At 39.2% G+C, this 13,820-nt stretch overlaps 1 protein-coding gene across 1 annotated transcript; it reads left to right on the top strand.

Moving 5' to 3' along the window:
• Positions 1-283: 283 nt before the first annotated feature.
• Positions 284-10,578, top strand: DSEL (dermatan sulfate epimerase like). The gene is made up of 2 exons (XM_086893706.1): positions 284-599; positions 1,176-10,578. The coding sequence occupies exon 2, from the start codon at positions 2,132-2,134 to the stop codon at positions 5,780-5,782; it is 3,651 nt and encodes a 1,216-aa protein (XP_086749832.1). The 5' UTR covers positions 284-599; positions 1,176-2,131; the 3' UTR covers positions 5,783-10,578.
• The last annotated feature ends 3,242 nt before the right edge of the window (positions 10,579-13,820 follow it).

Raw genomic sequence — 13,820 nt, 5'->3', positions numbered from 1 at the left:
GGCGCTCCCGCCGAGCCCCGCTCCGCTCCGCCGGCAGCCCAGGCGCAGGGGCGGCGGTGGCATCTGCGGCCGGCAGCGGGGCTGAGCTGGGCGCCGGGAGCAGCCGCAGGGAACAAGAGCCACCGGCAGCAGCGGCGGGACCGGCAGCCCGCCCGCCGCCGAGCTCGGCGCGGACGATCGGCACATCCCCGTTCCGCCGGGGGCGGCTTTGCCAACCCCCCCCCCCCCACCGCCTCCCCGCCTCCCTCCGTCCCTCCTTCCCTCCCTCCTTCCTTTCCTCCCCGCCCCTCCGGAGCGACATCCCTGCGAGTTTGCCTGGCTGCCCGCGCCCGTCGCCGGGCGCTCGCCGCCGCATCTCTCTCCATCAACTCCTGGGAGCCGCCGGCGGAGGGCAGGATCCAGAAGTTGCTGCCAGCCCGGGTGGAAAAGTAGCGGCAGAGCGGAAGAGGCCGGAGCCCGGCGCAGCCCGGCCCAGCCGAGCGGGGCCGGCGCGGCTGCCGCCACCCGCAGCCCCCGGCCGGGGCTGGCCCCGCTCCCCGGGCCGCGCCGGCCGGGGCAGAGAGACGCATCCCCGCGGGAGCCGGCGCGGAGCCACGGCGGTAAGACGGGGCTGGGCTCGGGGGCGGTGGGCTCCGGGGGCGGCGGCCCCGAGTCCTCGCCGAAACTTGTCCAAGTTGTGCGGCCCCGTTGCGGGCAGGGGCGCGGCGGCGGCGGGCGCCCTCTGCCGGGCTCGGTGAGGGCGGCGCGGCCCGGGGCCCCGCGCCCGTCCCGGCTGCCGGCGCTGCTGCTCCCCGCCGCCCTTTCGCCCGCGGTGTAAATACCTGTCTGCTTTCGTTTTAATTCGAGCCGAATTGAATTTCGGTGGCGTGTGTCAGGTTTATTTCCATGAGTAGCTCCTGGAAGCGTAACTGGAAAATATTTCCTGAGACCTCATGTTCACGCTGTAATGGTGAAATACAGCGGGCTTGAGGAGCCAATCTGAGTTGCTCTTCTGCCAAGGGTAAATTTTGTGGAAATTTGAAAATGCACCTTCTTTTATTTTTTTAATTCCTTTAAAGAAAACGTGAGTTAACTCATCTTTTCTATAAACTTAGTGTCACTTTGTTAACCGAAGTACTTTAACTATGTTCTGACATCTGCACAGCTTCAGAGAACTTTTGTTTCTGTTTCCACAGGAAGAACCTACAGGCAAAGTGAAAGGAAATCTGAAACTGCTCTTCTTAGAAGAAAGTATTGGCTTTCTGCCTCTTCCACATGTTTCTCTTTTGCATCATAATGGAAGGAGCAGGATTTTTTGAATCATCAAGGCCAAATTTGGGCATCACTAGCTGAAGAAAAGATTAAAAAAGACTTGAAAATATGTATGACTCTTAATTCAGATGCATCTTTCACAAACAGAGAGGAATAGGGGTTAAATGCACTGCAGAGTCGTCAAAAGAATCTAATGGAGGATCTATGTTGATTTTTTTAAATTATTGTTTTCCTTCCCATCCCTCAATGAATCCCAAAAGAGAAAGATGGAAAGAATGTGTAAGGAAATTGAGAAGAGGTGAAGACTGAAGACAATAACTTCAATTTTGGAGTCTATTTTCCAAGTGTTGTATATTCTTTATTTTATCAAATATAACATTGTTTTGAATAAATTACATAATTTTGTTACCAGTGGAGTTTTCATCAGCTCTAAAAGTGGAATTTGGCCTGATTGAAAGCTTTTTAAAAAAGCAAATATATGACTCCAATTCCCTTTTCAGATCATGCTTTTCAAGTTACCAGGAGAGAGTGTATCAGTCTGTTACTGTGCAGTCTACCTGTGCTTTATATGCATATCTTAGAGATTTTACTTTTTCCCTCATTTTAGTATTTATGCTTGTAGTGTTGTACTTGAGAAAAGTGTGAACAGACAAGGCACCTGAGATTTAACTTTTCAAGAGCCTTGTCATTTCAATGTTGTATCTCAGATTACAAGTAGTCTGAGCCTTTGTTGTACTGCACAGTATACAATAAGTCTTTTCTCATAAAAATATGCCTTAAGATAATTATTTTTTTTAACAAACTGGATGAAAGTTTGATATCTGAACATTGTTTTGTGAAGGAAATGTATGTCTGGGGAAGAGGAGCTGCCTAATGGATCATGGCTCTGATGTTCACGGGGCATACTCTGTTTCTAGCATTAATGGTGTTTGATGTCTTCACTTTGGAAGAATCTGTAAGCAATTACTCTGATTGGGTGACTTTCATAGAAAATGTAGATCAGTATGAAAAACAGCAGCTTGAAGGTCATACTGCTGAGCAGAAGCTGAAAAGAACAGTTCTTCATCCAAGCTTGTATTTTGATGCTCAGGATGTTCAGGCGCTGAGGCAGAAGGCTCGTACAAGCCATTTGCATCTCTTCAGAGCCATCAGAAGTGCGGTGATGGTTATGCTGTCCAACCCTTTGTACTACCTACCTCCACCCAAACATATTGATTTTGCGGCCAAGTGGAATGAGATTTATGGAAACAACCTGCCACCTCTAGCATTCTACTGTTTGCTGTGCCCTGAAGATAAAGCTGCATTTGATTTTGCCCTAGAATATATGGATAGAATGGCTGGTTACAAAAACTGGTTGGTTGAGAATGCACCTGGAGATGAAGTGCCACTTGGTCATTCCCTGACAGGATTTGCCACTGCTTTTGACTTCTTGTATAATTCACTGGAAGATGAGAGAAGGCAGAAATACCTGGAGAAGATATGGTCTGTAAGCGAGGAGATGTATGAGTACTCCAAGGTTCGTTCCTGGGGAAAGCAAATTCTCCATAATCACCAAGCAACCAATATGCTTGCTTTGCTTATTGGGGCTTTAGTTGCTGGAGTGGACAAAGGATCTCAGGCGAATATTTGGAAGCACACTGTTGTTGATGTGATGGAGAAAACAATGTTTCTGCTCAATCATATTGTAGATGGGTCTCTGGATGAGGGGGTAGCTTACGGGAGTTATACAGCCAAATCAGTAACCCAGTATGTTTTCCTGGCCCAGCGCCACTTCGGTATTAACAACTTGGAGAACAACTGGCTGAAAATGCACTTTTGGTTTTACTATGCCACCCTATTGCCAGGCTTCCAGAGGACTGTGGGTGTTGCAGATTCTAATTACAACTGGTTTTATGGTCCTGAGAGCCAACTGGTTTTCTTGGATAAGTTCATAATGAAGAATGGAGCTGGTAACTGGCTGGCACAGCAAATCAGAAAACACAGACCCAAGGATGGGCCAATGGTTCCATCCACTGCACAGAGGTGGAGCACGTTACATACTGAATTTATATGGTATGCTGCTGAAATCACTCCTCAGCCACCTCCTGACTATGGTACTGCTAAAATGCATGTATTTCCTAACTGGGGAGTTGTTACTTATGGGGCTGGATTGCCAAACAGCCAGGCAAACACCTTTGTATCCTTCAAGTCTGGGAAACTCGGTGGACGTGCTGTCTATGATATCGTTCACTTTCAGCCCTATAGGTGGATTGACGGGTGGAGAAGTTTCAATCCAGGGCATGAACATCCCGATCAGAACTCCTTCACTTTTGCTCCCAATGGACAGGTGTTTGTATCTGAGGCTCTTTATGGACCTAAACTCAGCCATCTGAACAATGTCTTGGTGTTTGCTCCATCTCCTACAAGCCAGTGCAACCAGCCTTGGGAAGGACAGCTTGGTGAATGTGCGCAGTGGCTGAAGTGGATTGGTGATGAGGTTGGAGACTCAACTGGAGAAATTATAACAGCTTCCCAGGCTGGTGACATGATGTTTGTGAGTGGTGAGGCAGTATCTGCTTACACATCAGCAATGAAACTGAAAAGTGTGTATCGCATTTTGCTGCTGTTAAATTCTCAGACATTGTTAGTAGTTGACCATATCGAGAAGGAGGAAGACTCCCCTGTTAATTCAGTCAGTGCCTTTTTTCATAATCTTGACATTGACTTTAAATACATACCCTATAAGTTTAAGAACAAGTACAATGGAGCTATGATGGATGTGTGGGATGCCCACTACAAGATGTTTTGGTTTGATCATCGTGGGAGTAGTCCTGTTGCTAGGATACAGGAGGCTGAACAAGCTGCTGAATTCAAAAAGCGATGGACTCAGTTTGTAAATGTTACCTTTCCAATGAAAAACACGCTTACAAGGATTGTTTACCTTTTCTATGGTCCGTATGTCAATGTTTCTAACTGTAGACTCATGGATAATGCAAAATCTGGATTTCAGATTTCGCTCAGTGTCAACAACACTGAAAATACCATCTCTGTTGTGACTGAATATCAGAATTTAAAGGCAAGGTTTGATTACTTGGGATTTGGTGGTTTTGCTAAAGTAGTTCATGAAAATAAAGTGACCAAGTTTGGTCTTGGTACTGAATCTGTGAAAAAAGATGTGAAAAATAATAGGGTAGTTTTCCCATTTGGATTCAAAGTGAACATAATTGCAGGGTTAATTTTGGGTGTCAGTTTGGTCATACTGGCTTTTCAGTGGCGGTTTTACATATCCTTCGGTAAAATGTTGCGTTGGATCCTGATACTGGTTGTCACTCTGTGGCTTATTGAATTGGTGGATGTGTGGAGCATGTGTACTCAGCCCATCTGTTCAAAGTGGAGCAGTGACATGGCAAGGCTAGAACGTGATAAGGGCAATAAAGCCAAACAATTAGAAGGAAACCCTGTTGTTTTGCCAGATGTTATCATTACATCACTTCCCACCTCTGGTGCAGAAATTCTAAAACAGGTTTTTTTCAATACCAGTGACTTTTTATACATCAGGATACCTACACCCTATCTTGAAATTCCCGAGACTGAATTTGAAATTGATTCCTTTGTAGATCCATGTGAATGGAAGGTTTCTGATGTTAAGAGTGGTAATTTTCGTCTTATCCAAGGGTGGCTTCAGTCTCTAGTTCGAGACACAAAGTTGCATTTACAAAACATTCATTTATATGAAGCTAGCAGAAGTAAAATTGCTCAGCATTCTGCATTAAGCAAAGACAAAAAGAAAAGGTCCAAAAAGAGAGAATCCCTGTTAGAACAAAGAATCAGGGCAAGAGGGAGTCAAGAAAAAGATGCTGAATATATTAGGGAACTGAGAAGACATCTCGTCTATTATCCTAATGCACGACCTGTTCTTAGTTTAAGCAGTGGGAGCTGGACATTAAAGCTTCCCTTCTTTCAGGAAATCTTAGGACCATCAATGAGAGCATTATATGTAGTGAGGGACCCACGGGCATGGGTCTATTCAATGTTGTACAAAAATAAGCCAAGCCTTTACTCCTTGAGAAATATTCCACAACGCTTGGCTGCAATGTTTAAAGGGGAGAATGGTAAAGAAAAATGTAGTTTGAATGAAGGCTATGCCTCTGAGTTTGAATCACTAAGGAAAGAAATTTCAAATTCTAAGTCAAATGCTATTTCTGTGTTATCTTATTTATGGCTAGCAAACACAGCAGCAGCAATGAGAATAAACAGGGACTTGCTGCCAACAAATTATCAGCTGGTCAAATTTGAAGATATTGTGAGCTTTCCTCAGAAGACAGCTGAAGCAATTTTTGCCTTTCTTGGTATTCCTCTTCCTCCTGCTAGCTTAAACCAAATATTATTTGCCACCTCCACCAGTCTTTTCTATCTTCCTTATGAAGGGGAAATTTCACCAAGTAGCATTCATGCCTGGAAACAAAACATGCCCCATGAAGAGATTAGACAGATTGAAGATATCTGTTGTTCACTGATGGACCACTTAGGATACCCAAAGTTTATAGGATAAATGCTGCTGGTCAGCAGAAATTTGCACTAATAATCTCTGACTCCCAATTTGTGGATGAATATTAGATAAGTTTGTTTATTCTTATAAAATGTGTACAGTCTGCTACTTTCAGAGAGATTATTTTAAGAAAAATGTAACTGTTCCTGAAACTGTGGATGGGGTTTTTTTTGTTTGTTTTGATTTGTTTTTCTTTAAAAAGGTATTGTAACTACTTTTGCGGCCTTTTGGAAAAAAAACAAAAACAAAAAACCTTTGCAGGAGTACCAGCTGGGGCCTCTATAGCTCAGGGGTTTAGTAGTAGAACAGAGAGCTTTTCACCTCCAGCTCACCAGTTTGACTCCAGCCCAGATGGTTAGTTCCAGAAAGTATTTACCGTCTGATGATTGTATGATGGTTTATATGAAATTATACTTGTCAAACTGATCCTGTTCCCAGTGGTGGTTATTGGCCCCCTTGGACAAGTTTACTGGTGCAGTCTGTCAGTGTCTCACTGGTCACTATAGTGGTGCAAAATAAACATAAGCTGAGATTTAAGGCTGTTCAGCATCCCCTTAGTGGGAGAAAACAGAACATTTGAGTAAATCTAGTTTCTTATTTACAATTTGAGCAGACAGGCCCAGGACTGGAATGGACTTGGATATTAAATCTCATTCTAGGATGTCGTTCCTGCATGTCAGAGATGTGGTACTTAAATTGGGGTTTGATGTTTGACAAAAGAGAAGTCTTAATTCTCCATTCCTGACAATGTGGTACCCTTTGTGAGCCTGGAGTAAATTAGCTGGAGAAGAAGAAATGGGATGAAATCTAAGAAACTAGCAAGGTCCCTCAAATGAGCAGTTAAATTTGTGTAGTTTTGACCTGCCTCAACATAACCTAATTTTGAAGGTTGTTAACATACTGACTTCTTAAATGGTTTTAATCTATACCTCTTGTCTTAGAGGTTCTGGAAGGATTTTCTCCTTTTGAGTGAGACTCTTCCATCCTTCTTTGTTGTAACACATTTCTCTGCTGATTTTTGTGCATAGTTTCCCTGGGACCGGTGCAACTATGTGATGCATTATTGTTGATGTCTGCATAAAATGCAATCTGAGATTTAGAAGACCTCAAATAAATCTCTAGCCCTGTGTTGCCGTGGGATGTTTTGCTTGTCTGTATAATGAATTTCTGATGGACAGCCATTGCTAACCTCAGGTCTTCTGTCAGAGAGGGGAGAGATCTGAAAATCACCTGACCCTCAGCCACCTCACATTTGAGTGATGTTTCCCTGCAACAAACATTTTACAAAGTTGTCTGATTTTTATCATGATTGGTGTTTCTTTAACATGATGCTGTGATGTGATACTTGTTTGAAAACAGCTAGGCCTGATAGGATAGTTGCATCTTTGTCACAGCTTATTTTCTTCTTGAGTCACACTTGTCTGCGCATGCCCATTAAGAAAAAAAAAAAAAAATCCCATTTCCTCATTTAACTTGCTCAGCATTCTCTGGAAATGCATGCATATTGTAAATGGCTGCAGATGTGTATATCAGATCACAAAGAGACATCTATTTCCTTTGCCATCTGTTTTTTATTACAAGTGGAATTGTGTTGAAATATGCTTCAGTTGGTTTGTGGGAGCTGGAATCAGAGCTTATTATATTGAAATATGTGTGTAATTGTTATTTATTTGGGTGGTAAGCGTTGGGCAATGTCAAAAGTGCAGTGAGTTTCTTCATAGAGATTACAGATAACCTTGATGAATTGTAATATAAAGGAGTTTTTTTTTCTTCCAATCTTACCATTATGTCCCTGTCTTACCCAGCTGTTTTGTTCCTCTCATATGTACATTTCATATCCTTGAGATACCTCATTACAACCTAGATGAAAGTACTTCTTTCTCAGACAGTCATTAGTATGGCAAAACAGGCCTCTACCATGATAAAGATACTGATAATTTGTGGTCTCACTCGCAGTAAATTACCTGTCATTTACTAGCAGTAGCTGTATTTTCCCCTTCAAACTGGTATTTCACCCTTGGCTAGGTGGAGTGCCATGTTAAAGGAAATATTAAACAAGTTAATATACGTTGACATTTTAGTGAAACTTTTGTTTCCAAGCATCATTCTCTCAAATTGATTCCTCTCTTGAGCCATTTTTGATTGTATGTTAAAAGAAAGTACAGTTTGTACTTGACAGAATAAATTTCAGCATTTGCTTTCTGTTTCCAGGATTTACAGTCTAGAATCAGAACAAATAAAAAAGGCTTTTCTCTGTCAGATGTTTTAGGGCAGCTGAAGGCAAGATTTTGTGGGTATACAGTTATTCTTAAAATTCTCTTCTGTTACTAGAATTCAGAAGAAGCATGGCCACTATATAGACACGAACATTAACTTCCCCTTTCACCATATAGTAATGTTTAATGTTTTGTCGGTGAACTTTGAGAATTGTTTGAATTTTTTGATAAGCATGTCTGTTTAGGTACACTTTATTGAAAAGTATTCTGACACTTTCATTGACACTTTCAGAAATGCACTCATGAAAACTAGTCTCAGTACTTCATCTTGATTTTTCTTCCTTTTTCGCCCCCTGTTAAATGTTAATTATTTGTACTATATTGTAATTTGAACTGTCCACTTATGACACAGCTAAGATTCTGATGTATTTTTTAAAAAGGCAGGCTTTATTTAAATACTTATCTCCAAATCATATTTGGAAACATAAGAAAAAGAAATACCAAGGAAAACATTTCAGTTATTTACTTTGTAAGTAAGTGACATTTGCCTTGGGGAGACGCACATAGCTCTTGGCATTCAGAGTTCTATCAAATAGGATAAATCTATAGTCTCTGAGCACATCTAAATGCCTCTCTTGCTCCCAGTAGGCTTTTTCCAAGAGCAATGTCCGTGGATATGATCCTCAGTATCGTGGTCAGATTGGTTCCTTCAACCATTTTGCACACAGCTGGCATGCAGTCCTCATCAGATTTATGTTTGAACAGTTAATTTGCCAGATCCAGAGTTTAATTTCTGTACAAGATCCTCAAGTATGTAAAATTTATGGAAAAATTCATTTGACAGTGTAATACTACTCTGTTAATGCTAGAATGCAATTTAAACAAAAATTGCTTTTCAGATTTTTTGAAGTTATTGTTAACTGATTTGTAAAGCCTCAGTCATGGATCAGAATTTTTTTAAACTGTAAAAATGGTTTAATTTGCTGTTGAAACATAATGGTATAACTGGTAGCAAACTCCTGTCCATCCTACAGTCAATTACTAATATTAGAGACACTATTTATTTGGTGAACATAAACATATATTAACTGGAATATAATACTGCATTTCCTGAAAACATTTGAAGTGCACAGTTCAAGATAAAGGATGAAAACATGTTATCAATATTTCTGTAAGTTACAAAAATTATCCCTTTTGCAAGTAGTCCATATGTTGGGTTCCATATGTTAGAATATTTTGTAATTAGAAGCTGTGATACTTGTTTAGGTGACTTAGTAATTTATCAAAATTATTTCTTTTTATTTACATATAAATTTTCTTCTAGAGGATAAGTACTGGATCTTAACATTTCTCTGGGCAGGGCAGCATAAGCTTTCATTCCTTCTTCTGTGCTCCTTTCTAGATTTGGTTCAGACTAAAACCTGTTTTGCTTAAATCTCATGATTTAATCTCATGAATGGGCTGTTTTCCAAGTGAAGAGTCTGTCTGGAGACTTACAGTCTCAAATACCATATCTCAGTGTGAAATATGGACTATGAGTTATGGATCAAATCTATAAAGTGTGAGCTGTTCAGAACTGGAGCATAGGTGACATGATGTCTTGGTGACCTCAGTGAATGTTGTGCCATTAAATACTGCCATCGACTATCATAAAATTATCAACTAGTTAGCCTGAATATTCCAAAACAGAAAAAATGACAGGAAGCGGTTTACCTCGAATGATCATTAAGGATTTTTCTACCTGATATTTGATGACAAAAGGAAATGTATTTTAATAATTTAAAAAATGTAAATTGCTCTGTAATCAAAACTACCTGTTTTTTAAATTAATTTAATTTAAATTTATAAGCCCATAAAAGGAGGTATAGAAACAAACATACTCAGAATAATCTGCAAAGCACCGTTTTCAAATGTCAGGACTTTTGTTTCGTGAGGAGACATTTGCTGGTATGTGATCAACACTATTCTCGTAAAGGATGTGAATGGATAATCTCACGCTGTCTCAAAAAATACTTAATAATGGGAAAGTGCTGTTTCAAGATGCTGAAATGATGCTGTTTTAAATTAAACTATACATCTTTTGAGCAGGCAATGTGCTGAGAGTTATATGTGATGGAGGAGAACAAAGACAGTCTGATCTCATTCACACAGAATAATTTCTGAAAGCGTCTTCATTTATGGTGGTATAAATTCAATACTTTGTTTACTGCCGTTACTGAGAAAGGTATTGGGGAGTTTTAAGAACATGACCTGAATTAATTTATGTCACATTAAGTAATTTAACTTTCACACCTAAATAAGGAGTCTTGTCACCCTAGAATCAATGGAAAATGAGTGTTGGCCTCAAAGGTAAATCAGACATTGCTGCTATCTTTTTAAATACTCAAAAGCCAGGAGTGGTGAAACCCTTAATTTAGATGCCCACTGACAGGCATCAGATGAAGTAGGATGAATTTGGATTTAAATGTGTATGGTCTTACATTTAAGTATATATCTGTGTCTGAGCAATTTCAGTGTATACACTGTCTAAACAAAATTTTCTGAAACATCTTGCATAAAATAAAACTATTGTTAGTAAAATAATACGTTTCTGTTATCCTCTTTTTTCTTCTATATTATTTCATCACTTCTGATATGACAAAACTTTGTAATGCAGTCAAGTGTATGTATTTAAAATTTTAAAATCCCACTGTTCTTGTTTGTTTTGAATATGGAAGCCATTGTTATCTTTCAGAAAGTATTGGTAGCAAGACCTGATTCTGTCTGCCTTCAAAAGCACAGTAAGTGTATTCGGTTTTAAGTGAAAGACCACAAAAAAGCTATATTCCTAGAAAAGAAAAGATGACTTCTCACCCAGTTTTTTGGGAACTGGACAGCTGGTACAATCCATAAATTTGAAGTCTCTTAGTCTATATAAACACTATTTCAAAACTGTGTGTTTAGAATAGTCCTTTCCTAGTTCCTGAACTATACACAGGAGTTACTTGAGAGACAGATAGTTGGCATAGAAACCATTCTTAAATGCAAGTAGGTAAGCAAGTTGCAGTAGCCATGAATGTTCCCATGTGTTTATTTTTTCTTTTTAAAAACACAAAATCAAGACAAATAACTGAAACCCTCTGGATATCTTTTGCTGAATGTGGGCTGGCACAGGCGGCATCTGTCAGAACCAGAGGCACAGGTAGCTCAGTCTCCTTACTGCTGTAAAGATCTGTAACCCACAGGAGGTGCAGCTGAGCTGCATCTAGTGTTCTGCAGCTGAGTTTTGCAGATTTGACTGGTTCTTTGTTCATTTAATTTTGCGGATTATGTTTGGCATATAACTTACAGGAGCAAGAATCTGATTCTATCTTTCCTGTAAAATCCAGCTTTCAGTTATAAAGAAAAGGTTTGCATGGTTTTTAATCTTTTTCGCTTGATGTTTAACTGTGAAGCAGATAAATGTTTTTTGTTTGTTTGTTTTTCTGGAGGGTGTTAGCCCAGTGCCTTTTCTGAGTGATTTTGCAGTGGGCAGTGTGTGCTTATGCTTTATAGCTCATCCCAGGTCAGCGTCACTACTTGTAATATTTTTCTTTAACCTTCTGAATCTTGAACCCAACGTCAGCTTTTGAGAAAGTTACATGGAAAATGCCTGTTATGATAGGAATAAAAATGTGTTTTCTAAAAAAAAGGTTGCTTTTTATTGCAAATTCTTTGACAATATTTGTGTCCAGCTATTTTCTGAAAGGTTGTTCTAAGTGAATACATGCTACATACAAAGCTGATACCAGGAGCATGATAAAAGGCAGGCTGTCAGAGATAATTAATGCACACTTGTATCTGTGAAAGCCATTAATATTTTTACTCTTAATTGATTTTCTAAAAGACTAGTTGCTTATATTTTCTTGGGGCTTTTTTTAACCTTTTTCTGTTTCCATCCTACAGCTTGCCTAGAAATATACTTTTTTCCTATGTTTTCTGTATTTTAGTTTGAAGTGTTGATTTTGTTACATTTTCTTGAACCTTTTGTTGTGTTTCAGGATCTTCAAGACTGTTCTCTTTATAAACTGCATCCTACAGCTGCCACTTAATTTCAAGAAACAATCTCAAAGGTAGTGAGGTATTAAGGTAGACATAAATGTACTGAGAAACTGGAAAAAAAAGACTTTAAAATGTATGTTGGAGTATTTAGGTCTTAATGCTAACAAATAATGTCTGAATAATAGACTTTATTACTAACTTTAACTGACCAGCTGAGTATTGTCTATTATATCTGTGTATTATATATATGCCTATATATATATCTATATGCCATATGAATACAGATGGAAAGTAGAGTTAAAAGGAAGTTTTGTTTGTTTTCAACAAAATAGCTATTAACCAATGCAGCTCTATAACAAAACTGTTGATACCAAAAGTAGTTTTTCATTGATAGGAGGCAGCTTTACCTGCTGGGTATAGATTCAATATTGATGGTTTCTCAAGTGCCAGCATCCTTTCGTGACAAATTTGAAAACATCTGAAGAAAAATTTACTTTTGTAAAAATGGATTGTTTCATTTTAGAAAATAGACCACATTGTTGCTGATCAAAATGAGGTGACATGCAAAACTGCATTTTACAGGCAGAATACTATAAGTTAGTCATGATTAAACCAGTCACATAATCAGATCTTTAAAAATATGGATGTAGCTCTCATCTATTTCTCAGCCTAATTACTAACCTTCATTACCCTCTTATTTTCAGACCATGCTAAGATGAATTTCCTTCTATCTGCTGAAATAAAAGAACAAGCCTACATGAAGATGCCCTGGCTTTGTTGATATGCTAGGGTTTTTTTTAAGTTGCTGTCACTTGAATGTTTGTCTGTATCTTTCAATCACTCTAGGGTACATTTGCAAATCCTATGTAATGAATGATCCTGTTGATTTCAGCATGCAGGAATTTACTTATTTGTATTCTATCCTTTTCTGACAGTAGCCATGTCTAACTACCCTTAACACATGAAGTGAATAGAATGATTAGTAAAGAGCCTAGCTAGACAATAAACAAAGATTTCAGGGTTTCATGGTTCACATCTTGTTGGGAGTGTTTGCCAGCAATCTGCTTCATCTGCATTTAGCTCAGCTGGCTCTGCATAGCAACAGAATCATTGCACCCTTTGAAGAATTTCTCTTGAGAAATTTGCAAGTTAAAGGTATAGTTTTAAACAGCTAAATGTGTTTATCATTCCTTTAGGGCCTCTTAAGTTAATGTAGGTGAAGTTGTCTTTCTTATTTAAAGGTGCAAAGAAAATTAAAGGGAGAAAATATTTCCTTGACAGGTTAATAAAGATATAATTAAAAAAAAATAAAATCAGATGTTATTAAAGTTTAGAAAAAAAAATAAATCTGTAGGGTCAGTTTGGCAAAATTAATTAATTTTGCTGCTAAATTACTCCTCTTTAGGCTCTATAATGTGCCCTGACAGACAGATACACATATGACCAATTTGCATTTGTTGCATTTCTGAAACAGAATTAGATAGATACACAAACGACTTTTAAATGAAAGCAGATTCAATAACCTCATGAACAAATGGTGTTAGATATTTAAATACCTTGTAGTTTCTCTTGTACTTAGTGACTTTTATTTCATGTTTTCGGTGGTGACTTAACCAGTTCCCTGGACAAGTGTCTCCAATGCTTAACAATCCCTTTGGTAAAGAAATTTTTCTTCATAACGTTATCTGACAAAACTTGAGGCCATTTACTCTTGTTCTATCACTTGTTATTTGGGAGAAGTGACTGAATCCCAACTCACTATAACCTCCTTTGGGATAGCTGTAGAGAATGGTAAAGTCCCCCTC

The sequence above is a fragment of the Cyanistes caeruleus genome, chromosome 1 (assembly GCF_971803275.1).
Source record: "Cyanistes caeruleus chromosome 1, bCyaCae1.hap1.1, whole genome shotgun sequence".
In the NCBI taxonomy this organism is placed as follows: Eukaryota; Metazoa; Chordata; class Aves; order Passeriformes; family Paridae; genus Cyanistes; species Cyanistes caeruleus.
Note: the sequence above shows the minus strand (reverse complement) of the source record. Positions and strands in the feature narration are given on the sequence as shown.

Bases quoted from the DNA above. Each gene is read 5' to 3' on its own strand.
- DSEL (XM_086893706.1), top strand. From the start codon at position 2,132: ATGGCTCTGATGTTCACGGGGCATACTCTGTTTCTAGCATTAATGGTG.